General features: G+C 44.0%; 1 protein-coding gene across 1 annotated transcript in view; it reads left to right on the top strand.

Annotated features, from left to right (window-relative positions):
* The window catches only part of LOC126194863 (histone acetyltransferase KAT7), a 603,999-nt gene that overhangs the window by 392,079 nt on the left and 185,558 nt on the right, over window positions 1-26,362 (top strand). The window contains exon 8 of the mRNA XM_049933208.1: window positions 18,515-18,608. Within this exon, the coding sequence (XP_049789165.1) occupies window positions 18,515-18,608 (94 nt within the window). The remainder of the gene's footprint in view (window positions 1-18,514; window positions 18,609-26,362) is intronic.

The raw sequence follows: 26,362 nt of genomic DNA, 5'->3' as shown, positions 1-26,362 counted from the left end.
CCTATTAACTCATTCCATACGTAACGGCCGGCCGAAGTGGCCGTGCGGTTAAAGGCGCTGCAGTCTGGAACCGCAAGACCGCTACGGTCGCAGGTTCGAATCCTGCCTCGGGCATGGATGTTTGTGATGTCCTTAGGTTAGTTAGGTTTAACTAGTTCTAAGTTCTAGGGGACTAATGACCTCAGCAGTTGAGTCCCATAGTGCTCAGAGCCATACGTAACGAAAAATGACGTTCGGCTGTGTGACTCAGTAAACACTGACAAAGGAACGTTTTCTGACTGCGAAGAAATCAGGAATGGGTACAGTTTTGAAGTCGACCTCGGGGGAGATCAGTTTGAATTCCGTAGAAATGTTGGAACACGTGAGGCAATACTGACCCTAAGGCTTTTCTTAGAAAATAGATTAAGGAAAGGCAAACCTACGTTTCTAGCATTTGTAGACTTAGAGAAAGCTTTTGACAATATTGACTGGAATACTGTCTTTCAAATTCTGAAGGTGGCAGGGGTAAATACAGGGAGCGAAAGGCTATTTACAATTTCTACAGAAAGCAGGTGGCAGTTATAAGAGTCGAGGGGCACGAAAGGGAAGCAGTGGTTGGGAAGGGAGTGAGGCAGTGTTGTACCCTTTCTCCGATGTTATTCACTCTGTATATTGAGCAAGCAGTAAAGGAAACAAAAGAAAAATTCGGAGTACGTATTAAAATCCATGGAGAAGAAATAAAAACTTTGAGGTTCGCCGATGACATTGTAATTCTGTCAGAGACAGCAAAGGACATGGAAGAGCAGTTGAACGGAATGGACAGTGTCTTGAAAGGATATAAGATGAACATCAACAAAAGCAAAACGAGGATAATGGAATGTAGTCGAATTAAATCGGGTAATGTTGAGGGAGTGATGCTGAGGGAATTAGATTAGGAAATGAGAAACTTCAAGTAGTAAAGGAGTTTTGCTATTTGGGGAGCAAAATAACTGATGATGGTCGAAGTAGAGAGGATATAAAATGTAGACTAGCAATGGCACGGAAAGCGTTTCTGAAGAAGAGAAATTTGTTAACATCGAGTATAGCTTTAAATGTCAGGTAGTCGTTTCTGGAAGTATTTGTATGGAGTGTAGCCATGTATTGAAGTGAAATGTGGACGATAAATAGTTTAGACAAGAAGACAATAGAAGCTTTCGAAATGTGGTGCTACAGAAGAATGTTGAAGATTAGATTGGTAGATCACATAACTAATGAGGAGGTACTGAATAGAATTGGAGAGAAGAGAAATCTGTGGCACAACTTGACTAGATGAAGGGATCGGTTGGTAGGGCATATTCTGAACCATCAAGGGATCACCAATTTAGCATTGGAGGCAGCGTGGAGGGTGAAAATCGTAGAGGGAGACCAAGAGATGAATGCACTAAGCAGATTCAGAAGGATGTAGGCTATCGTAGGTACTGGGAGATGAAGAAGCTTGCACAGGATAGAGTAGCATGGAGAGCTGCATCAAACCAGTTTCAGGACTGAAGACCGCAACAACTACAACTTTCCATTTCAAAGACATGGATCAGAATTATTTCTTTTTCGGGCTACATAACAGTGATGATCAATTGGCATGCACAAACTACTGCTACAGTTTGTCTCAAAGAGTTAATGACTGCTATTAAAAGTTAATAAGGAGCTCACAACCTTCGGAATTTTTGGTGGAACTTGAATTCAACGACGCTTGTTAAAGACTCATTTCAGTCTTTTTTGTACTTGCTGCTATTTGAAGTCGTAAAAAAACAAATAATCCTACGAGTTAACATTGGCTAGCTATAGGATTATATTCTGCCATACCCCATATCGTCCTGTATACGACCGTTTAATGACTGAAATACTTTAACTCCCTGATGATGTTTATTGTAGATAATCGAATATAGCTCAGAACGAGCAACAGTTTTGCGGGGTTGCCTTACTAGAATAAACATAACCTTCATTATGTTTCCTTTTAATTGACTTTAGTTGCCAAAGAAGTTATCACTCACCTAACGACATAAAATGCGCAAATGCCGGCCGCGGTGGTCTCGCGGTTCTAGGCGCGCAGTCCGGAACCGTGCGACTGCTACGGTCGCAGGTTCGAATCCTGCCTCGGGCATGGATGTGTGTGATGTCCCTAGGTTAGTTAGGTTTAAGTAGTTCTAAGTTCTAGGGGACTTATGACCACAGCAGTTGAGTCCCATAGTGCTCAGAGCCATTTGAACCAAAATGCGCAATATATAGCGTAGCTGAATTGGAAAGAGAGCTGAAAACCTTCATTCTGTTCAACACCATCAATTGCAAAGACGAATTTTAATTTAGAAACATGGACATATACACAGTTGTATTTCTCCTCTCAAGACATCTCGTTTTTTGTATATAATTTGAAACTCTTGCTTTTTTTCTGCAAGTATTTAACTGTAGTTTTCTGGCATACTGGTTTCCAAACTAACGTTGATATCTGTTTCAACGGACATGGGAATCTCTTCATATCCAACCGAGAAGTGAAATACTTTTTTTTCTTAAATTTAGCTTTACAATTTTTTGTGATGTAACGAAATATTTGCTTAAAAATTTTCATCCACTATTGTACTCCATTAGGGGTTGAATTTCCAAGAAAAATTGAAACAGGTATTTTTTTCATCTCTAGTTGACAAGCCAAACATCAGTATTCAGAGATCTAGCTTTAAAGATGCATTCGCAGTGATATACTTTCAGAAAACGTTTCACCCTCTACTTTATCCCTGTAAGGGTTGAATTTCCAAAAACAGTGACATGAGTATGTTCTATTTCTAACAGAGAAGCCAAATACAAATTTCCATAGCTTTAGCTTCCATAAAAACTTTCATCCTCCGGTTCACCGCTGTATGGGTTGAATTTCCAAAAACAGTGAAACACGTAGGCTATTTTTTTTATTTGTAATTGAGAAGCGAAATGTTTATGTTTATAGATTGAGCTTTAAAAATGCTTTCACAATAAAATGTATTCATAAAAAATATCCTCTATCTGACTCCCTTAGGGGCTCAATTTCGAAAAGCAAACACATTTTTTTAATTTGTAGCCGAGAAGTTAAATACCAGTGTTCATAGAAGTAGCTTTAAAAATACGTTAGTAGTTCTTTAATAATGACATGCTTTCAGAAAAAGCTTTCAGCCACTGTTTTACCCATATAGGGTTACATTTCCAAAAATTTCTTTATTTCTGACGAACAAACCAAATACCAATTTTCATATGTCTAGCATCAAAATTGCGTTGTAGTGAATTTTTTTTAATGCCCTTCATCCCATACGAGGTGCATTCAATCTCTAAGGACTCCGATTTTTTTTCTCCGGACTGGAAAGAGATATAAACACGCATATTGTTTTAAAATGAGGCCGCGTTCATTGTCAATACGTCCCAGAGATGGCAGCACCGTACGGCAGATGGAAATTTACCACCAGCGGCGAGAATGAGAACTGTTTTAAATACTTAAAATGGCGACGTTTTCCTTACTTGAACAGTGTGCAATCATTCGTTTTCTAAATTTTTCGTTGTGTGAAATCAATTGAAATTCATCGACAGTTGAAGGAGACGTGGTGATGAAGTTATCGATGTGTCGAAAGTGCGTTCGTGGGTGCAACAGTTTAATGAAGGCAGAACATCGTGTGACAACAAACCGAAACAACCTCGGGCTTGCACAAGCCGGTCTGACGACATGATCGAGAAAGTGGAGAGAATTGTTTTGGGGGATCGTCGAATGACTGTTGAACAGATCGCCTCCAGAGTTGGCATTTCTGTAGGTTCTGTGCACACAGTCCTGCATCACGACCTGAAAATGCGAAAAGTGTCATCCAGGTGGGTGCCACGAATGCTGACGGACGACCACACGGCTGCCCGTGTGGCACGTTGCCAAGCAATGTTGACGCGCAACGACAGCATGAATGGGACTTTCTTTTCGTCGGTTGTGACAATGGATGAGACGTGGATGCCATTTTTCAATCCAGAAACAAAGCGCCAGTCAGTTCAATGGAAGCACACAGATTCACCGCCACCAAAAAAATTTCGGGTAACCGCCAGTGCAGAAAAAATGATGGTGTCATGTTCTGGGACAGCGAGGGCGTAATCCTTACCCATTGCGTTCCAAAGGGCAGTACGGTAAAAAGTGCACCCTACGAAAATGTTTTGAAGAACAAATTCCTTCCTGCACTGTAACAAAAACGTCCAGGAAGGGCTCCGCGTGTGCTGTTTCACCAAGACAACGCACCCGCACATCGAGCTAACGTTACGCAACAGTTTCTTCGTGATAACAACTTTGAAGTGATTCCTCATGCTCCCTACTCACCTGACCTGGCTCCTAGTGACTTTTGGCTTTTTCCAACAATGAAAGACACTCTCCGAGGCCGCACATTCACCAGCCGTGCTGCTATTGCCTCAGCGATTTTCCAGTGGTCAAAACAGACTCCTAAAGAAGCCTTCGCCGCTGCCATGGAATCATGGCGTCAGCGTTGAGAAAAATGTGTACGTCTGCAGGGCGATTACGTCGAGAAGTAACGCCTGTTTCATCTATTTCGGGTGAGTAGTTAATTAGAAAAAAATCGGAGGCCTTAGAACTTCAATGCACCTCGTATTTCACCCACTTAGGGATGGAATTTCGAAGAATGTCTTCTGAAACGTCGCCTACAGTATTAAATTCACACCTTCTCCATATTTCAAGTTTCTATCCTTAGTAGTTTCGCCTGGGCGACGATGAGTCAGTAAGTGTGTCAAGACATAGCTTTTTATATAAAGAGATTACGCAAGTCTCATCTCGCAAACGGAACATGACGCGACGACATTATAAGTGCTCCGAAAGTGCAAAGCTCGATGGCGGACGATGGCGCTCTGTCCTTGAACTTAGGCCTATTTGCTGGTAATAAATGCACTGTAGGTCAGACTTGCAAGATCAGGGTTTTAGGAAACCATGTCGCCATTGATTGCGCAAATAACAAACAGCTCGTGTCGTCGATATCTTAACTAACTTGCATAATACACAAAGGAATGTGTTTCGTAATGAATCAGGACATTGCAGTCTGGCGGCATAAAACACACCACTAGTATTTTTTCAGCTGCTTGTAGGTGTAGAAACGAAAATTCATTTTTTTCTGGTGTTTTTCTGTGCGTCTAGTCGCTGGTGCGTCACGGAGGAATGCTCTAGAATGTTGTCGTACATGCATTTAAAATACACTGAGAACGAATTTTCTGTAGCTCCGTAGCAAATCTTCCGGGTATAAATATGGAGAATTTACTTAATCCAAGAAATTCTAGTGTGAGTTAATGACTCGCATCGATGAAACGCGGGATTTCTGACTTCAAATCCTGCCCCATGACGTCTACAGTGCTGGCTTTTCGAAGTCAGCAAAAGATTTGTTTCCCAGCACATATTTCACAAACAACGTTGCAACAAGGTAAGCGCGTTTCCTACTGACGCTAATTATATCTGTCTTGAATTCGTGCGCGCGACGATCTGACTGACTGTCAGTGTTAGTCAACTCTGAAACGACGCAACGTATCGAATTTTTCTTCTTAACAATTATTTCACAGTACAACCTACCTTTCAACACCATTAAAGCTTTTCAGGCTGTTTCCGCCTTGTACACGTCCACAACATTGTCACGCGTCGCAGGAACGTATGTTTCGGAATTTGGACAGTAATGTATACCATAATCCTTAATGCCTCTCTCCATACGCGACTGGAACAGGAAAGGGAGGTAATAACAGTGGCACGTAAAGTGCCCTCCGCCACACACCGTTGGGTGGCTTGCGGAGTATAAATGTAGATGTAGATGTAGATGTACCGTGTGGCACAGATATTGGATGTTCGTGTCCGTCACATTTTTGCAGTTACTACATGAAGCTGTGATGAAACACGTTACTCGTCTTTGGATCTTCTCTGTTTCATCTGTCATCCTTTCTGACAATGATCCCAGACTGATAAGTAGTATTAAAGCACTGGTCGGAAGAGGGGTTTGTAAATTACCTTCTTCTGGCTGACCAAATCTTACTCTTAGTTTACTATTTTCTGCTGCTATTAATATTATTGTATACCCGTCTGAGAAGAAGTCCGTGTCTCCTTTCTATTTCGCTTCACTGACCCCGAATATATCTAGATTGAGCCTTTGTATTTTCGTTATGAGAGTTTGTAACTTCCTTTCCACATCCCAACTTCTGACATTCCACTCTCCGTCTCATAGAATGTCACCCTTTCCTTTATTGTTCAGTTTTTCTCTCATGGTAATTCATCCCTTGGCAGTGTCCTCCCGGAGATCTTAATTAGGGACTAGTTCTGAATCCTTTGCCAAGGGAGAGATCATCGTGACACTTTTTCAGTTAGAGGCCACATGTCCTGTAGGTACAAATTGGGTGTCATTAATGCACTGGTTTCCATTGTCTTCTACACCCTCATGCTGCTCGTCATGACTGATTTTCCGCCTTTTAGGGATTGTTTCCCGTTCCAAGTGCAACAGGATGACCCGAACCCCTGTCCGCTTGTCCGCCCACTTTGACGAGGCGGTCGGCAGAATGAGGGTGACTGCGTATGCCAGAAATCTTCGATCGCCATTAATGATAATTTTTATTCGACTTTAAACTGTGGCTGGCATCGAACCCAAGAACCAGGATGGTTAGATCAGTAGTCAAAGACACTTCTCAAAATCACGTGTATTGCGATAAAATGGCAAAAATACCCATTACTGTATGATCAAACGATTGCAAAGCAGTCACCGGAAGCAATAACATGCAAGTATCTGGGAGTAAGCGTAAGTAGCGATTTAAGGTGGAACGACCACATAAAAGTAATCACACGTAAAGACAAATGTCGGACTGAGATTCAAAGGAGGTAGCTTACAAAACCCTCATTCGACAAATAAATGATTATAAATCAGTGAAGCGATTTCATAAATTCATTTTAGTGACCTTAATTGTCATATTGTCACAAAACTCAGCACTCCTACTGAAAAAGTTTTATATTGTTGTGGCCGTATTTCAGATTTATGCCACGAGACCGCAGCTGTGAGCAGTTAGGCAAGATGGCGACAGGTGCCGAGAAAGCGTTATGTTGTGCTTGACATGCATTCATATCAGTCTGCTGTAACAGGGGAACGACACTCCAGAACTACTAACTTCCAACTCTATTTGGTGACGGCATGCGCAGTTTAAAGTTTCAGTGGTCGGCCTGCACTCAGTGTAGAAACGATTGACCGAAACCGGGCGAATTTCGCTCGTTACCCACAGAAGTAGACTAACAGAGCTAGCAGAGAGCTGAACACACCTGACCCATTGGAACATCTTACGGAAACGACTGAAGTTGTAACCTTACCGCTTGCAACTGCTACAAGCCTTTTCTCCCTATGAGAGACTCAGACACTGAATTTCTGGCGCAGTTGCAACCTCGCAACATTTTTCTGTGAAAGGTACAGCGAACAGGCACACTGTATGAACCTGGTGGACAGAGAATCCCCACGCTATCGTGCAGCACATTGGATGTTCACAAAAAGTTAATGTGTTTTGTGCAGTCTCACGATTGAAAGTTTACGGTCCCTTTCTCTTCTGCGAACAGAACGTTACAGAACAAGTGTATCTGAACATGTTAGAAAATTCAATCTTCGTTGATCCATTATGGACCATGGGACAACGGCTGGCATTTATTTCTTGATGCAATAATTTAGCAACGTATATATTGTAGAAATTTATTTTATGAACTTCTTATGTGTCGCCTGGCCACCAAGACCTGTTGCATAATGATTTGATTCACGGATCCAGTTATATGGCTCCTTCCGTATATAGCGATTTTACGACTATGACGTCTGGGATCTGAAGAGGGCTTCAATGTAATGCCGAAACTGGTAGCACATAAGAAGTTCATAAAATAAATATCTACAATACATACGGCTGTTGGTAAATTATTGCATCAAGAAATGTTAGAAAATTGGTTCATACTGCAACTGGAAAGCGACAGCGTGGACTTTATCTACCAATAGGTTAAAGCTCCATCCTTTCGTCAATTCTCAAACAGGAAGTTGAGAATGCGATGAATCGGTCGTGGTGGAGTTGACGACCAGCAGTTCATGTCATGGCCTCCACGCTCTGCCGACCTTACCCCATGCGATTTGTTTTATGTGGGGTAGTGGGAAAGATTCAGTGTTTACGCCTCCTCCACCAACAGACCTGCCACACCTCCGAGCTCGCTTCAACAGTGCTTTTGAACAGAATGATAGGGGCATGCTGCGCCGAACGCGGTAAGAATTTGACCACCGACTCGATATCTGCAGAATCACTAGGGGAGCACTTATGGAACAGTTGCAGTATGTTTAAAAATTGCCCAGATAGGAATAAGAGTTGTTCTTTGTGGTTTACGTACAAACTAAATCACGTATAGACAGCGCGTCCATTCTATGAATCGAGACTCTCGACGATTTTGTGCCTATTATCAGACTGATACTGGGAAGACATCGGTCCTGGGAATACCAAGACTTTCGAGAATATTTTAAGTTTAAAGTCGGATAACAAGTACAAAAAAAAAAAAAGAAATATTTTCTGTGTGATATAATGAATCATTTTAAAGTTTTTTTTTTCTTGTGCTGTGAAACTTTGGTTGGTTCCCGCCAAATTTCATGATTCTAGGTCAACGGTAAGCACCCTATGAGTTTTGATGAGTGAGTTTGCGAGTATGAAAATATGTGACATAAATGACCATATCTTTTGATTGCATCAACTCAGAAGGTTACATTTACTACACCGTCAAGGAATCGTAAACCTTACTATCGTATATAAATTTCAACTTGATGCGTAGCCGTTGCAGAGAAAGAGTTTTTAACAGAGCAAATACGGAGACTTACAAGCAGTCGTTCTTCCCACGCACAATTCGTGAATGGAACAGGGAAGGGGGGATCAGATAGTGGTACAATAAGTACCCTCCGCCACACACCGTAAGGTGGCTCGCGGAGTATAGATGTAGATGTAGACGGACGAATGAGAGTCACCCTATAAGGATTCCGTTTTTACCGATTGCGGCACGAAATCATAAACATTTGTTTTGAGCTTTTATGTGTGTGTGCAAAGCCCCGTGACAATATGTCAAATAATAGCTATAGCAAACCTGTAAAATTGCTTCAGCCATTTATTATAATCTAGTACTTGAATATAGCTGGTCAGTCTTTCATTCCTAGTAGACAGGACTGATAGAGATCGAGAAGGTACAAAGAAGAACAACGCGTTTTGTCATAGGTTGATTTACTAATCGGGAAAGCGTCAAGGAGATGCTCAGCCAACTACAGTGGCAGACGGTGCAAGAGAGGCGTTGTGAACTACGGTGCGGTTTACTGTTGAAATTCCGGGACTGTACGTTGTAGAAGAGTCAACCAGCTATAATGTCCCCCCCCCCCTCAAATTGTATCTCGTGGAAACACCGTAAAGTGAAAACTGAAGAGATTCGAGCTCACTCGATAGTGGGGAGGGGGGCGGGCGACTTACCAGCAACGGCTCTTCTCGCGGACCCTTCGTGACTGCTGGAAAGGGTTAAGTGGAAGTGATGGTGGACGTACCCTCCGCCACACACCGTAAAGTGACTCGCAGAGTGTAGGTGTGGGTGTGAAGGTGCCCTTTAGTGCCCTGCGCTGTGTCGGCGGGGTGCCACCCCGGACGCGGTCGTGCCCTGTGACTGGCAGAGTATTTCGGGCAGGAGCAGTTGCCACCCGGATGCCCCGATGCTCGCCGCCTGCTCGAGTGTTTGCACTCGTGTCGATAAGCGCCAGACTTTGAATGTCAACAGCGCGCCTGTTGGTAGATCCCAAGTTCACGGATAGTGCTCGCCTCCCGCATTTTGTGCCGCGTATCGCGTGCCTTCCTCGCTTTTCCTGCTGGCAGCCTGTGCCTTCCGTAAACTTTAGAGCTCACCACCCTGTCTAAACACTGCCGCTATACTAGGTCTGTGTCTGTACTGTACAGTTAAGCGTTTAGTGCTAGCGCTCTAAAACTTCAATGAAAACTGAAATTCCTCGCCTGCAGCCAATATCATCATCTCGGAGCAACTGCTGCAACTGACATGCATTTGAACCTGCTGGCCTTGCTTTACGTTTTTCCACTACTTCACCCCCCCCTCCCCCCCGCCTTCCGCCCATTACCAAATTAATTATTATTTCAGTATGCGCTGTATCAATAGATAGTGAAAATATGCCTTAAAGTTCTATTCTTCGCAGTTATGTTCAGAACCTCTCCATTATTTACTCGAATTTATCCGTATAATTTTCAGCCCGCGCCTGCAATACATTTCAAAAGTTTCGACTGCCTTCTTGTCTGTGCTGTTCCTCTGTTGTTTACGTTTCACTCCAACAGCGGGTGTCCTTGGCGGATGGTCAAGGATATGAGAGGAGGAAATCACCAAACCAAGAAAGTCTCGTAACACGGATTCTAAAGTGCATATTTTAAGAGATACGGCAATTCATCTTCGCTGCTGTAAAACACATCTCTTCTACTGAACGCGAGCTTATTGATCTTAAGGTAGCCATTTTAGAGATCATGTTTACCAGACTTTTTTTGCTTCGAATGATGGTTCCTCTCACCTCATTTAACTGAGTAATGACCATTCCTCCTGGTACACAATGTACAAGTCTATACTCCAAACATAAACTACTACATATTTATATTTTTCACGGAAGTTTTTAATGCTATTATCAGCCTACATTATACAATGCTGCGCAAAACTGATGGACGAAAATACGAGGGTAATCCCAAAAGTAAGGTCTCGTATTTTTTTATAAGTACATAGACCTGTTTATTTCTACAGTGGTTTACATCAATTTACAGCTTGAACATTTAGCTATTTTTCGACATAATCACCATTTCTTCGATTAACTTTTGCAGACGATGTGGCAGTTTTTGTATGCCCATGTCATACCAGTTCGCCGCCATGCTGCTCAGAAAGTTGTGAACCTCTTCTTTCACCTCGTCGACGGAGCTGAATCGCTGGGACCACAATTAACACTGACAGGTACTGTGAGACTCTGAAAAAGCTCAAACGGGCAATTGGGAACCGGAGAAGAGGAATGCTGAGCAAGGGCGTACACATTTTCCACGACAACGCCCGCCCACACATCGCTCGGCAAACCGTTGCTCTCCTGCAACAGTTTCAGTGGAACATAATCACCCGCCGGCCGTGGTGGCCAAGCGGTTAAAGGCGCTACAGTCTGGAACCGCGCGGCCGCTACGGTCGCAGGTTCGAATCCTGCCTCGGGCATGGATGTGTGTGATGTCCTTAGGTTAGTTAGGTTTAATTAGTTCTAAGTTCTAGGCGACTCATGACCGCAGAAGTTAAGTCGCATAGTGCTCAGAGCCATAATCACCCACCCACCCTATAGTCCTGACTTGGCACCCAGTGACTATCATTTGTTCCCTAGGTTAAAAGAACATTTGGCCGGAAAACGATTCAGCTCCTACGACGAGGTGAAAGAAGAGGTTCATAAGTTTCTGAACAGCATGGCGGCGAGCTGGTATGACATGGGCATACAAAAACTGCCACAGCGTCTACAAAAATTCATCGACAGAAATGGTGATTATGTCGAAAAATAGCTAAATGTTCAAGCTGTAAACTGATGTAAACCATTGTAGAAATAAACATGTCTATGTAATTATAAAAAAATAGGAGACCTAACTTTTGGTATTACCCTCGTAATTCACACATGATGTATCACTACCAAGTAAAGTATGTCGATGAAACTTGGACCATGCATAGAAAGAATTTCGGTAGTATTGCATAGAATGTAACTGAAAGAAATACGTAGTGAGACGAACAGAAATGATACTTTTATTTGAAGTCACCGCGATTTATGATGCGCCCCTGGACATTAAAAACCCCAGGACTTGATGATTAATATGATGTGTGATGCCCACGGACTGCAGTACACGCTGTGCAGTGTGTTGCAACGGTGGTTACAAGGGCGGTAAAGAGTTCTAGTCGCAACACCTTCCATTCCTTCACCAGTGCAGCTGAAAATTGCTGGGTGATCATTGGTGCATGTGAGGCGTGCGGCAGTATGTCTCCTCAAGCATGCCACATATGAATTGTTGAATTGTGGGATTTAAATGGGGGGGGGGGAGGAGGATTTGCAGGCCGGTCCGTTCGCTGAACATCCTCTCGTTGCAAGTGTTCTTCCACCTGCGCTGTTACATGCGGTCGCTCACTGCCATCCACAAAATTAAGTCAGGCTCGTCCAATGTATCCCTGAAAAGACTCAAATGAGGAAGGAATCCATTCTCGAGTAACGTTGACCAGTGAGTGTACAGTGTTCAAGGATTTATAACACCGGGACCACCAAACGCCTAGCTCACGAAAGCGATCATGTTCCACAGTGGTGGACGTACCCTCATATGGCGGGATATGGAACACGCAGTACATCTAGATACATAGTTCTCTCTCTCTCTCTCTCTCTCTCTCTCTCTCTCTCTCTCTCTCCCTCCCTCTCCCCCTCCCCCTCCCCTCTTTTTCACACACACACACACACACACACACACACACACACACACACACAAAGCCAAACTTAAGATTGCGTGTCATGCACGGTGTCCTCCGACCGGAAGTTCACTGAGGCAACGCCTAACTATTACTGGGGGCAGGAGTTTGTCTCGCATAGTTTTCTCGCAGCAGAGTTCATCACAGCTGTTTCGATGCTGTAACTGCGTTTCAGATCGCGTAGATTTCACACATGTTTCAAAGCCAGCACTTGACCCGTCACAGTTGTGACCTTCAGAACAGTTCCTGTGTTTGAACTTCTGCTCCGGAAATGTGGGGCTTGTCTGGCGCTAAAAGGGATGGCCTCTGTGCCCGAAGTGTGCCACATACGGCGCTACTTCCGGCTTGCCGGAGGTCCATTCCCACCTTTCTTACCAAAAATGAGGGCTTCTGGTGGTGACACTACACGAGGCGATCGGTAATCGTGCGTCGCTGCAGACTGCTTTCCCTGTAAATGTTGCAACCTACATAGTGAGTAACAGCCGCATGCCGCCTCCTTACGGTGAGTGGAGATTTATTTCATCGTGGAAGCAGCGTGCGCATAAATGGCTGATAATGACCAAGCCACGACACATGCACCGTCATAATAATCGTACGATACGACTTGGGGTAAACTTAGGTCATGTGTTAAACTTGCATACTTTCGTCTATGAAGCGAAATCCATTCACTTTGAAAACATCCTGAATTATAATAGAATACGTACGCGTCCTTTTGGTTTCGTAGGCTATCGAACATTGTAACTGGCGGTTAACTTATAGAGTAAAGGTTTCCAGACTTCACCATCTTGCTCAGTGCTGACAATACATGTACGTATTTTGCGTCGTGCTGATCAACTACTATGTATTACAGAAACGTTTCACACACAAATAATAAAGATTCATGGAAGCACTTTTTACAGTCACTCATATTCACAGATGGTGGGTCTACTTATTTGTAGCAAATAGTGTGAAATTAAATTAGGGCCGTTCTGATAAAAATATTCGATGTGTAAAAGAAGAATGATATTTAAAATATTTATCAAACTTTTATATCACAAATAATACAAACCACTTCTGCAAAAGCGTAATAAACTGAACGTGGAATATGACGAGTTAGTCAAAAAAACAAAAAGCATAAGAGAATAACTTTACTTTTATCAGTACGTGTTTTGTTTACTTGTACACTTACCACCTCATATGTCCTTTAGTACCATCGTCTGGGAACCCATGTTCTCGAGGAATGACAAATAGGATGAGAATTACTTCGCTTCGCTCGGTATTTCGTAATATGAGAAGAGTCCTTTGAGGAACAGGCGAAACAAATTTTAAACCATTATAAGTCGGTGCTCTACTACATCGCCTTTAAGTACATCCTATGGAATGGGTGGATGGATAGCTTCCGTTGAGTTGGCAGTTGGCTTAGTAGGAAGAATGTGCTGTGAATTGAACCAAGGAGTTGGATAGAAATTACGGTGTGTGGCATGGTCATCTCTCTCTCTCTCTCTCTCTCTCTCTCATGTGTGTATCAAAGTTCCTCCCATGAAAGTCATTTGGAAGATAAGAATATATACTTGTGTGACGCCCACATAGTAGATAGGCCAAAGGATGGTTTGTGTTGCGTGGAGTACTGGGCACACATCCGATCCGTTCATAGTCCACAGGTCATAGGTTGAACACACACAGTCCACTCATTGTGCTGCTTCTACGAAGTTACGCGCGGTGCGTACAAAGAAAACAAAGAAAGGTCCAGGTTTCTCCATTCTTGGTCCTTGGATTCGCACTTACATTCCGTATTTCTTGTGCATAAAGTAACCACAATTTAATTTTTCGTAGCGTCTCTGAATCTTATAATTGGGTATATGGGCCAATGTCCGAACCCAATCGGAATAAAATGAATATATAAATTTCATGGATAGGGCAACACTACTGTTCTCTAAATACAACCAACACTAATTATTTCCGTGATACAATTCTTATTCTACGAGTATCACACATGTCAGTCCTCAGTTACAAAACACTGTAAAACATTTTGTGCGCATCTTACCTTCCAATATACGCCCATTTAGTCTATGTTAAGCACGGGGGAAGACATGTCTGTACCGTTATTGTAGCAGTTTCATTCTACCTTTAACACTCTGTGAATGAAAATTTAAGAGACGCTGTTAACCTTGACCAGCGTATACATGCCTATATTTGTTGTGAATGTGCTTCATAATTATTAGAATGGCAGATAGGGAGTATTTTTCAGAGCCAGACTCTGTATTGACAGACACCATCGCATACTCTGTACAGGTCCGACAACGAGGTGAAACGAAAAAAAGTGGTCACTCAGCTCATAGCAGGTTCTTGGAATACGATGATTTGCACGTTTGGATACTTCCTGGAAGATTAAATCTTTGCGCTGACCAGGACTCTAGTACAGAAACTCGCTTTTTGAATCTGGAAATTAGGGTAGAGGTAGCGGCGGAAATAAAGCTTTGAGGGCGTTTCGAGAGTCTTTTGGGTAGCTCAATCTGTGGAGCATTGTCCACCAAAGGTGAGGTTCCGGTTTTGAGTCCCGATCCGGCATCCACATCCAGTCTGCCAGGACGTTTCAAAATAGCGCCCATTCCACGGATGAGTGTGGGATTCATTCTGGACTGACCCGATGTCTGTGATCCGGAACTCTAGAATCCATCAATTGGTATACGCTACATGGTTTCCAGCGAAGGAGTCCCTGATGTCAAATTTAAATATTTCGAAAACTAAGACTGACAGATAAATGCGACAAAAGGTAGGTTTATTGTGAAAGCCGTAAGAATTGTGCCGAAGTTCCGAAATGGTTCGAAAAATTACTAACAGTTGGCGCTTTACGCTGTGCAGCTCGTACAGTATCAGCGTGCATCATTAAACTCGTCCTATGTAAGCAGTCTTTGCAATCTCATCACAATGTTTTCGAAATACGCACTGACTCCGTCCCCGAAGTATTCATCAAGAAAGCGAAACACCTTTTCTGTACGATGTGGTCCGGCCCCATCTTGCATGAACCACTCGGTGCCTGTGTGGCAACAAATGGATCCAAAACTGCAACGTAACGTTCACGAGTGATCTTTTCTCGGTTGAAAAAAGAGCATTAATGTCTCTGCTACATACCAAAGCCCAAACAGTACCTTTGGGAAAATACAGTGGTCTCGCTTCACGCACATGGAGATTTTCGGAACCCTTAAATTGGCGTTTTGTTTCATCACAACCCCATTCAGGTGGAAGTGTGCTTCATCGGTGCTTCATCGGTAAATAAGTTGCAGCCAAAATGAAACTCTTCGTGGAAGTGTGCTTCATCGGTAAATCAGTTGCAGCCAAAATGAAACTCTTCGTTATCATCCATTGTGAGAATCTCGTTCGGAAAGGTCGCACAGCTCGTATAGGTATGGCCTGGTCGCTTTGGATTTTGAACGGAAACTTGTGTAGGCGTTGTCTCAGTATGTTCTGCGTGCTGAAACGCTTCTAACCTATCTCTGCCGTAATTTTTCTGACGGATTTGCCTGGATTTTGCTGAATAATTCCAGAAACCGTGGCGACATTTTCAGGAGTAACTACAGTTTGCCTGGGACCAACATTCCGCCCTAGATCGTAAGCACCGTTGCCTGTCCGTTGAAATTTGACGAAGAGCTTGCGAGTGGTTTTCGCGTCGAGAACTTTTGGAACATTATATCGTGTTTGTGAACAACGCCTTATTGCCTTGGGACTGTAGTATAACCTGTGGTACTCTAGTATCAGAGGAACTCTTTGCTCGATGGGATACGTGATTTAAACCTTTTCCTTCGGCTTGCTATCCTCTTTCGCGTTTCAGCAGTGGAACTGTTGAGCTGTGGCGCACTATTTAAAGGCACTACGCTTGCGATTACAGCGTCACCTGTTAGCAGTTTTTCGAATCATTTCGAAACTTCTGTATAATTTCCGTATAAAATTCTTAAGCGTTCACAGTAAACATAGCGTTTATTGCCCTCGTCTATCGATCGTTGTTTTCGAGCTTTTTAACTTGAAATCAGGGACTCTTTTCCTGGACACCCTGTATCTACATCCACATTCATGCTCTGGAAAACACTATGAACTGAGCGGCAGAGAATACCTCGCATTGTACCACGGATAAGGGCTTCACCCCGTTCGAGTCACTATCTTGTGCGGGAAGAATGAGAAGGGCATAATTATCGGATTATTTGCCAATGTCAAAAATAAGTAGATGTATGCAGCATATTGCAGTGGTCATGTGGATCAGCCACTATGATCCACATGATCACATCAATACACTGCATACTTGCACTCATTTTGACACTCGCAAATAATGCGATAATTATGCCCTTCTGAAGAAAGCGACCAAGTGCATGAAAGCGGTAAAGGAGTAAAATTTATTTTCTGCAACTGGTTGCTGATTATTTCAACAAATTGAAATACATGGACATCATACGTTACATTATGAGACCAAGACCCAGATGAGTACAAATAGAAATACAGTTGCTGAAGGTGGATAAACTAAAAGATTCCTGCAATGGACGCAGACGGATTTACTTTTCAATAAATTACATATATAAATTTCAGAGCCCAATCACACGTACCTTCTTAAGCAACTTCTGATGTTACCTACAGGAAGAGGAAGGCCACGCTTCCGAATCTTTTGTTTTACAAAAAAATTGAATCAAGTTTACAGATTTCCTTTAACATTTCTCGTATACACTGTTGTAACGAAACTTCTTTGTTACGTTACGTGGGGAGGCAGTGAAATTTTGCTGGGGCGAAATTTTGAACATCGAAAAGAGATTATTTGATTTAACCACTAAAACCTGAAAAATTATTCCTGTGTTCCATAGACATTCAAGAAACGTGTGATCATGGGGGTCTTTCTTACTGATCACATTGACCTCCACCACTCAAAGACTTAGTTTGAGACAAATGTAAATGTTTACTGCTAGAACAGTTTCCAAAACATTACACTTCAGTAATTAGTTCTGCAGTGACACATATATAGTTCAGTTGATTTCTTATACGTATCTTAGTTCTGTGTAACTCGGAGTAATCTGCTTCCTGCCGCCGCTGCTGTTGTTGCTGCTGGAATAGTCGTTGCCTCGGTCCATTTCATCTGCTAACTGGATCAAGTTGTGTGAATTCCATGAAATAATTCAGGCACCAAATCGTTTTATATTCGTTTATTTATGACAAACTGCACCACTACTTCTTAGTGGGAGCCACTCCACATAACAGGCTACATAGTCGCAATACTGTATTACAATAATTAGAGTATTGCACAGACGTAGAATACAGTGGTTGCGTCTCAAAACTGTGTCCTATTATTTACATCTTTCTTAACAATCAAGTCAACAAAGCTACAGTGCAAATTTATTAAGTTAACAATTAAAAGTTTAACAATTTTATGAGTAACTATCCACAAAACCGTGCTTATTTTATGCTGACACTGGCGTATACGATAAAAAAAAAATACTTTTACATAGGATATACATCATATTATATAAAATACTGAAAGATAACAATGCTAACCCAAATTTTCTTAATTATGGCTTCATTTGTAAATGCAAAATATTGCGAACATATATTGGACAAGCTTGACCCACTAGTACACAAATGGAATCATAAATTTTATGAGATTTAATATATTACACGAAATCAGTTATTAGATACCATTGGAATTACAGAACTTTCAAAACAGAAATGTAAAACCAAAATGGCTGTTTTATTTCACTGTTCGTGAATTACAACAAATTTTCTTTCTCTAGTCCTTGGCGTTATAGATACATTTCGTGACTGATTCGCTTGCAGAGTAATTATTTCACCCTAAGAATTTACAAATATGAAAAACAATACATTTTTTACAAGGGACGTTTCATTGGTTTTCCATCCGATGCGGGAGTAGTTTCACAAGTTTACTGTTACTCAGAAGGGGAAAAAAAATTGAAATTGTTTTCCTATGTGCTAATGACACATACGAGGCACTGTGTTACAGCCCCCTTTCTTTCCTCGTTGTTGCAGGAGAAGAATTCGTTCCTGAATTACAACGTGTCCTGCATCCTGACGCTGCCGCCGTACCAACGACAGGGTTACGGCCGCCTGCTGATCGACTTCAGTGAGTACCGCACCGCCAGATTACTGTGCCGTCTGCCCTTTGATCGTATATTAACAGGTATTGACCCGCTGCTCGAGTCTGCCCGCTGGAAAATAATGCAAGGACTGCTTCTGAGGGGAGGGATGGCGTGCCTCGCCGGAAAACGCTGACAAGATACATTTACCTTGAGCCAATATAAACTGTTCTCGTGGCGGTCACGTGTCAGCTCGAAAGCAGCCGATCAATTGTGTGTATACATACATATCCATAGATTGTGCAGAAAGAGGACATCGACATATTTAGACTGCGGCGGTAGCACGCTTTGGATATCCGTCTTTATCGTTCTCTGGAATACACAATTTGTTTCGAAGTTACCGGGGATAGAATGCAGGGTACGATGTGGAGCGTCCCCCGCTCTGCGAGTTTCCAGTGTAGACCGTGTGGCGTGAGACAGAGATAAGGGCGACATTTGAAGGCGTCGCAATGTTCTGGATGCTTCGAAAAGATTCTTCTCTGTTCTAACAAATTTCTCCCGTTCATGAAAGTTTCCGTGCCATTCCCAGTCTCCGTATTATTAGTCTCCTCTACCTCGGAAACGGTCAGTTATTTTGCTACCCAAAAAGCAAAACTCATTTACTATTTTGCAGTGAACACATGGTGTGTCGGGGGCGAACACTCTGGTTTTAAAATAATTGAAAAGCCACGATCGCTTCAATCGTTTATTAGATGATCGGTTTCAGCACTCTGAAGGTGCCATCATCAGATCTGTGAAGGTATAACACAACAGGTTTGAGGGAGGCCTTACATGAGTTAACTATATACATTACAATTATTACAGAACCACAAACCTGAAACGTGGATTAACATTTATAAAACGATATGGACATCGTGGCATATGAGGCAGACCATCTGACAAAATCATTGTCACAACCAATAAAAAATAATAAAAAACTGCTCTCATGGTCGTTCTTTCCATAAAATATAAAACTGAAGTCACCAGATGAAACTACCACTGCTCGCCTAACACCGGTCGGCATCATCACTGCCCTATTCCTTTTTTATGGAAAGAACGACCATGAGAGCAGTTTTTTATTATTTTTTATTGGTTGTGACAATGATTTTATCAGACGGTCTGTCTCATATGCCATGATGTCCATATGGTTTTATAAATGTTAATCCACGTTTCAGGTATGTTGTTCTGTAATAACTGTAATGTATATAGTTAACTGGCAACGGCCTTGCCGCAGTGGATACACCGGTTCCCGTGAGATCACCGAAGTTAAGCGCCGTCGGGCGTGGCCGCCACTTGGATGGGTGACCATCCAGCCGCCATGTGCTGTTGCCATTTTCCGGGGTGCACTCAGCCTCGTGATGCCAATGGAGGAGCTACTCGACCGAATAGTAGCGGCTCCGGTCACAGAAAACCATCATAACGACCGGGAGAGCGGTGTGCTGACCACACGCCCCTCCTATCCGCATCCTCTCTGAAGATGACACGGCGGTCGGATGGCCCCGATGGGCCACTTGTGGCCTGAAGACGGAGTGCACACATATAGTTAACTCATGTAAGGCCTCCCTCAAACCTGTTATGTTATACCTTCACAGATCTGATGATGGCACCTTCAGAGTGCTGATACCGGTCATCTAATAAACGATTGAAGCGATCGTGGCTTTTCAATTACTTTAAAATCATTTACTATTATTACTGTCTCATTTCTTCATCTAATTTCCTGAGCACCACCTGATATTATTCGAATGCATTCCATTTGTCGCTACCCTATATCTACCGCAACATACTGCGTCAGAAGCTCACGCTCAGATCAAAAGTGATGCAGGATTTTAGATCATCCGTTTCTTGATACACGAGCGGCTGCGTACATGAGTGTAAAGGCGACGGGATGAAGCTGTCAGTTTTCAGGTGTTTCTGGTTGGAAACAGTACAGAATGACTCGGATGTTACGGTAAGGAGGCAAAGATGCTAATGATAGGGTAATGCAACTCTGGGTTGACTTGCTGACCTGCATTTTATTGCTTCTTCGCGTATCTGCAAGAAGAGCACAGCCACTAGTTTATAAAAATATAGATGCGCCTTACTAGAACCTCCAGTTAATTACCAGAACAAACGGTTATCCCGGCCTGTAAGTTTGAAGATTCGGGTATACAGGGTGTTACAAAAAGGGACGGCCAAACTTTCACGAAACATTCCTCACACACAAATAAAGAAAAGATGTTATGTGGACATGTGTCCGGAAACGCTTAATTTCCATGTTAGAGCTCATTTTAGTTTCGTTCCACCTACGCTCAATGGAGCACGTTATCATGATTTCATACGGGATACTCTACCTGTGCTGCTAGAACATGTGCCTTTACAAGTACGACACAACATGTGGTTCATGCACGATGGAGCTCCTGCACATTTCAGTCGAAGTGTTCGTACGCTTCTCAACAACAGATTCGGTGACCGATGGATTGGTAGAGGCGGACCAATTCCATGGCCTCCACGCTCTCCTGACCTCAACCCTCTTGACTTTCATTTATGGGGGCATTTGAAAACTCTTGTCTACGCAACCCCGGTACCAAATGTAGAGACTCTTCGTGCTCGTATTGTGGACGGCTGTGATACATTACGCCATTCTCCAGGGCTGCATCAGCGCATCCATGCGGCGGAGGGTGGATGCATGTATCCTCGCTAACGGAGGACATTTTGAACATTTCCTGTAACAAAGTGTTTGAAGTCACGCTGGTACGTTCTGTTGCTGTGTGTTTCCATTCCATGATTAATGTGATTTGAAGAGAAGTAATAAAATGAGCTCTAACATGGAAAGTAAGCGTTTCCGGACACATGTCCACATAACATATTTTCTTTCTTTGTGTGTGAGGAATGTTTCCTGAAAGTTTGGCCGTACCTTTTTGTAACACCCTGTACATAGTAACTTACGGCATTACAGACCAAGAACATGGAAGTGTCAGATTTTGTTGTCTAATCGAACCCGTAGGTTCAAGTACTCGTCACATAGAAAGTGACGTACAAGTAGAGAGAGGTACGACGGAAACCAATAACCCTACTCCAGAGGCATATACAGGCAAGCTTTGTAAGTCCTTAATAGTGTACAGGCTTAATTGAAGATTGTGATCAGGTACATACGATTTGCTGTATGCTGTTGGTCATCCGAGGCTGATCGTTCTGGAATTCCGCTGTTCCGTGGAACTTTGCCTTGCTTTACGTTTGATGACATGTATATGTGGCATATAGGACTGCTTCGTTACGGATGGGACGTGATGAGTCGTTTCTTACGACCCAATCGGCAATTACAGAGAGTGAAATCAGCGGTTTCTCAGTGCGTAGGATCCCTTGTTGGACAGATGAAGACGCCTTGCACTCTACGTCTCTACCTAATACTAATAGTCATACTAACATGTTTCTTCTATTCTTCTGGCAACCCTTCAAGTTTCGGTTATTGCGCATTACCCTTGCATTACTTTTGTAGATATTCATGTGGTGTCTGTTCTTTTGGACATGACCGAAAGAACAGACACAATTTTATTCCTGCATCCGCTATGAATCAGGACACAAAGGAATTAAAGTCACTAGCTGTCAGTGACCATTGATTTATATTAATGTGTCTAGTTACAAATTTGTGCCGGATCGGGATTAGAACCCGTGTCTCCGGGTTACTAGGCAGGCGCGCTGACCACTACACCATCTGGTCACAGTAGTCACCCGAACCTCATGGACTACATTAGCATCCCTCCCATCAGACGCAGCTTCTCAGCTTCAACCAAACACCACTGATGTAGTGCCCATGCTCATTAGCCTCCGATTCCCGTACGAGTTCCGAGCGTAGTGCACATCTGCACTGAAGGATTCAATGGCTGCCATCACCATAATTACGGGAATCGACGAGATGTCGCGAGTAATGAGGCTAATGTGCAGGGGCAATACATCAGTAGTGTTTGGTTTAACCTGAGAAGTTGCGTGTGTTGGGGGGGGGGGGGGGGGGGCGATGCTAGTGTAGTCCGTGAGGGAGAGGTGACCTCTGTGCCCAGATGGCGTAGTGGTCAGCGCATCTGCCTAGTAACCAGGAGAGTGTGAAATGTGTGAAAATGAAACTGCAGGGGTAAAATTCACCAGAGATACGGCAAAATATGAGTACAGATACGTGTGAAATGTGGTTAACATGTGTGAAACATAGACCCATGTGTGTAGGCAGGTAAAGCTCTAGGTAAAATGCACCACCTAAACCCGGGAATCTATTTCAAGGAACATTATTTATAGTCTGGAAAGAAAAACTGTGGGGGTAAGAACGACCAGCTCCTATTGGGGCATAAGCGGTAACGTGGAGAGAGAAGCAGGAAGGAGGAGGTGGACAGAGAGAGGGGGAATTAGGAGATGGGCACAGGTAGGAAGATAAGGAGATTGACAGGTGGAGGAAAGAGGAGGGGATGGATAGTGTCAGGGGGAAGAAGAGAGAGAAATAAGGGGGAGTAGGAGATGAACAGGGAGAGGAGGAGGAAATTGACAGAGGGGGAGGAGATGGTCAGAGATGGGTGTGGAGGAAATGGAAAGAGTGGGGGATGGAGGAGGTGGGCAGGGAGAGGGATGGAGGAGATGGACAGAGAGACGAGTGGAGGAGATGGACAGAGAGACGAGTGGAGGAGATGGACAGAGAGACGAGTGGAGGAGATGGACAGAGAGACGAGTGGAGGAGATGAACTAATAGAAGATTAGAACATGTACACATATACATACATGGGCAAAACTGGGTAATCAGGTAGTGTGTAATAATACAGAAGAGACACTTTTCATTAATCTTTAAAATTAGTGTCAATTCATCTGTGTTGCTCAGTATGACCAAGGTTACCAACTGCAATTGTAATCATTTACATACCTGCTGGTTTTGTGTACGTGTACGAAGTTAAGTTTGTCATTCGACTGTGTCTTGTGAGTGCTTCACGTTTTTTGTCGGGGAAGTGTATACTATCTAGTGTATGTCATCGGTCGCAGGAGCATTCCTGTCGCGCAGATTCTCCTGGGTTGCGCGCAGTAAACGTATCCGAATCAGTTTCCTTTGCAACTGGCCTTCCGGAAACTACAGGCTGGGCGTATCTGCGGCTTGCCGGAGCTGACAACGAGGAGGTCGGAGGGAGGAGGCCCAGTGTGGGCTGGCTGTATTTGCGGGGCCATTAGCCGCGGCCGGGCGGGGAGGCGGGCGGCGACGTCGCTTTGATCTCGGGCGGCTTCTGGCCGCGACAGGCGCTGCCCGCTGCGCTGCAAGTCCTGCGTGCGTGCGCGGGAGGGGGGGGGAGGGGAACCCATTCTGGCCGCGCGGGCCGATGGTGCGTGGCGCCGCTCCTAAACAAGGTACGCCACACACGTCCAAGTGCGCGGCAGGCCACTTCCGTCGCCCCCTCGTTACCATTCACATTTGTTTATTTGGAAGAGCCCCGCGAGCGGGCGCGCGTGCGCTTGCGTGTGTTTCTGGTCGTGTAGGAGGACCGGGAGGGGCACGGGACTGGAATCCCTAACCCTGCCCCTTACCCTCCCCTCGCCCCCCACCCCACACACACGCGCCCTTACTCAGGCCTTCCCCTCCCTTCTTCCGTCTCCCCTCCCGCTATCGTCGTGTCCCCCTCTCCCGCCCCTATCTCCCACCCGTCTTCATCTCTCTCTCTCTCTCTCTCTCTCTCTCTCTCTCTGTGTGTGTGTGTGTGTGTGTGTGTGTGTGTGTGTTTCTTTCACACGACACGATATGAACATGCACCCTGTTTTTGTAGCCTTTCGACCCGTTTGACCCACCTTCCGTTTCCTGATCTTCCGTGGCTGTCAGTGCAACTCCTTCTTTTAATTTATTATTATAATTATTGGCCTTTATCTTTCAGAGGCCTTCAAGATTAAAATCGGAATGAGACAGGATAACGTACTCTACCCCCTTCGCTCTTCAACTCTGTACCTGATAAGGTGATCTGGGAGTGGTGACGAGAAATGAAAGGCATGGAATTATTTGTAGTTCCAAATATGGGCTTCCATCAGCTGCATAATGGAATGACGGCAGTGAAAATTTGTGCCCGACCGAGACTCGGTCACTTTACCGTTACGTCATCCATCTGTCTACTCATGCATCCATTATGTACTAGCTGACGAAAAAGTCAGCGTAAATTTGAAAACTGAATAAATCACGGAATAATGTAGATAGAGAGGTACAAATTGACACACATGCTTGGAATGACATGGGGTTTTATTAGAACCCAAAAAAAATACAAAAGTTCAAAAAATGTCCGACAGATGGCGCTTCATCTGATCAGTATAGCAATAATTAGCATAACAAAGTAAGACAAAGCAAAGATGATGTTCTTTACAGGAAGTGTTCAATATGTCCTCCATCATTCCTCAACAATAGTTGTAGTCAAGGAATAATGTTGTGAACAACACTGTAAAGCATGTCCGGAGTTATGGTGAGGCATTGGCGTCTGATGTTGTCTTTCAGCATACCTAGAGATGTCGGTCCATCACGATACACTTGCGACTTCAGGTAACCCCAAAGCCGATAATCGCAACGACTGAAGTCTGGGGACCTGGGAGGCCAAGCATGACGAAAGTGGCGGCTGAGCACTCGATCATCACCAAACGACGCGCGCAAGAGATCTTTCACGCTTCTAGCTTTTTTTTTTTTTTTGTCGCGCGGATAAATACGATATTGCAATGCCTGTATTGTTTGGAAGTACTATGCAGTGTTACCCGCCGACACGGGCTATCAACTTCCAAGTATAATGTCTCCCATGTAGGGGAATAAACATAACCGATCTACGAGTACACGTTGTAGACACATGGCTGACACATTCGTGCACGGATAGCCGAAGCGGTTAATTCGACGGCGCGCACAAAGCGGTTCGAATCCCGTCCGGCACAGTTTTCACTGTCGCCATTCCAAATATGGCCGATGGTGGTTCATGTCGTAACTGTGAATACATTTCGTGTTTTTCTTGAAGGCGGCAGTCGCTGCGTTGCCACGGACGAATGTCCGAAGGAACATTCCACCGTACTTCTTACTAACACGAGCACTGGTATTTCGTATTCCTTCCTTCATTTTTTGTGCAGTTTCACAAGTGTGGCCCGTACAAGTGTTGTATGTAGTTTGTTCAGTTTCCCAGTATCGCACCAGTGAATGCCTTTTTCTCGACCTGCACGAGTGGGCCAGTGCGGCCGTTCCGCTGTCCGCTCAGGATGAGGAGCCGATCGCCTGGGGAGGCAGCTAGGCGGCTAGTGCGCCGGCGCATGGTAACTAGCCTCTAGCCTGGTTGGTGGCCGCATTCCGCTGCACTCCCAGCTTCCGGGGCCGTGACTCATGGCCTGCTCGCCCGTAGCTGGTACCGCCATCCACACGCCTCGGCAGCGCGGCCGCGCGCACCAGCATTCGTGCCATCTCAATACTCCTTTTGACCAGCTATGTACACGTGAAGCGTTTATTACCAGCCAGATCCAACTCCGTGTTGACCTCTTCCAAAGAAGACTGTTTCTGTTATTTATTCTCACATCAGAAACGTACATATTATATACAGTTGTGAATGTATTACCCTTGCCCAAAACTTGGCGACTTCCTGCTCCTTCATGTTCATCTTTTGTGCAGGAGTCTGGATGCCGTCGGCATTGAAGCATATAATGAACAATCTGGTCTTCTCCGCAGTCACACTTCGTATCTTCTTCGTCACTGTAGCCTTCCCCACTTTGGAGACGCTACTTCTGACTAAAATAGCACCACATCTGGCATCACGAGGCT

Source organism: Schistocerca nitens, chromosome 7, assembly GCF_023898315.1.
Source record: "Schistocerca nitens isolate TAMUIC-IGC-003100 chromosome 7, iqSchNite1.1, whole genome shotgun sequence".
In the NCBI taxonomy this organism is placed as follows: domain Eukaryota; kingdom Metazoa; phylum Arthropoda; class Insecta; order Orthoptera; family Acrididae; genus Schistocerca; species Schistocerca nitens.
The sequence above is the reverse complement of the archived record's forward strand: the minus strand, read 5'-3'. Positions and strand labels throughout refer to the sequence as shown.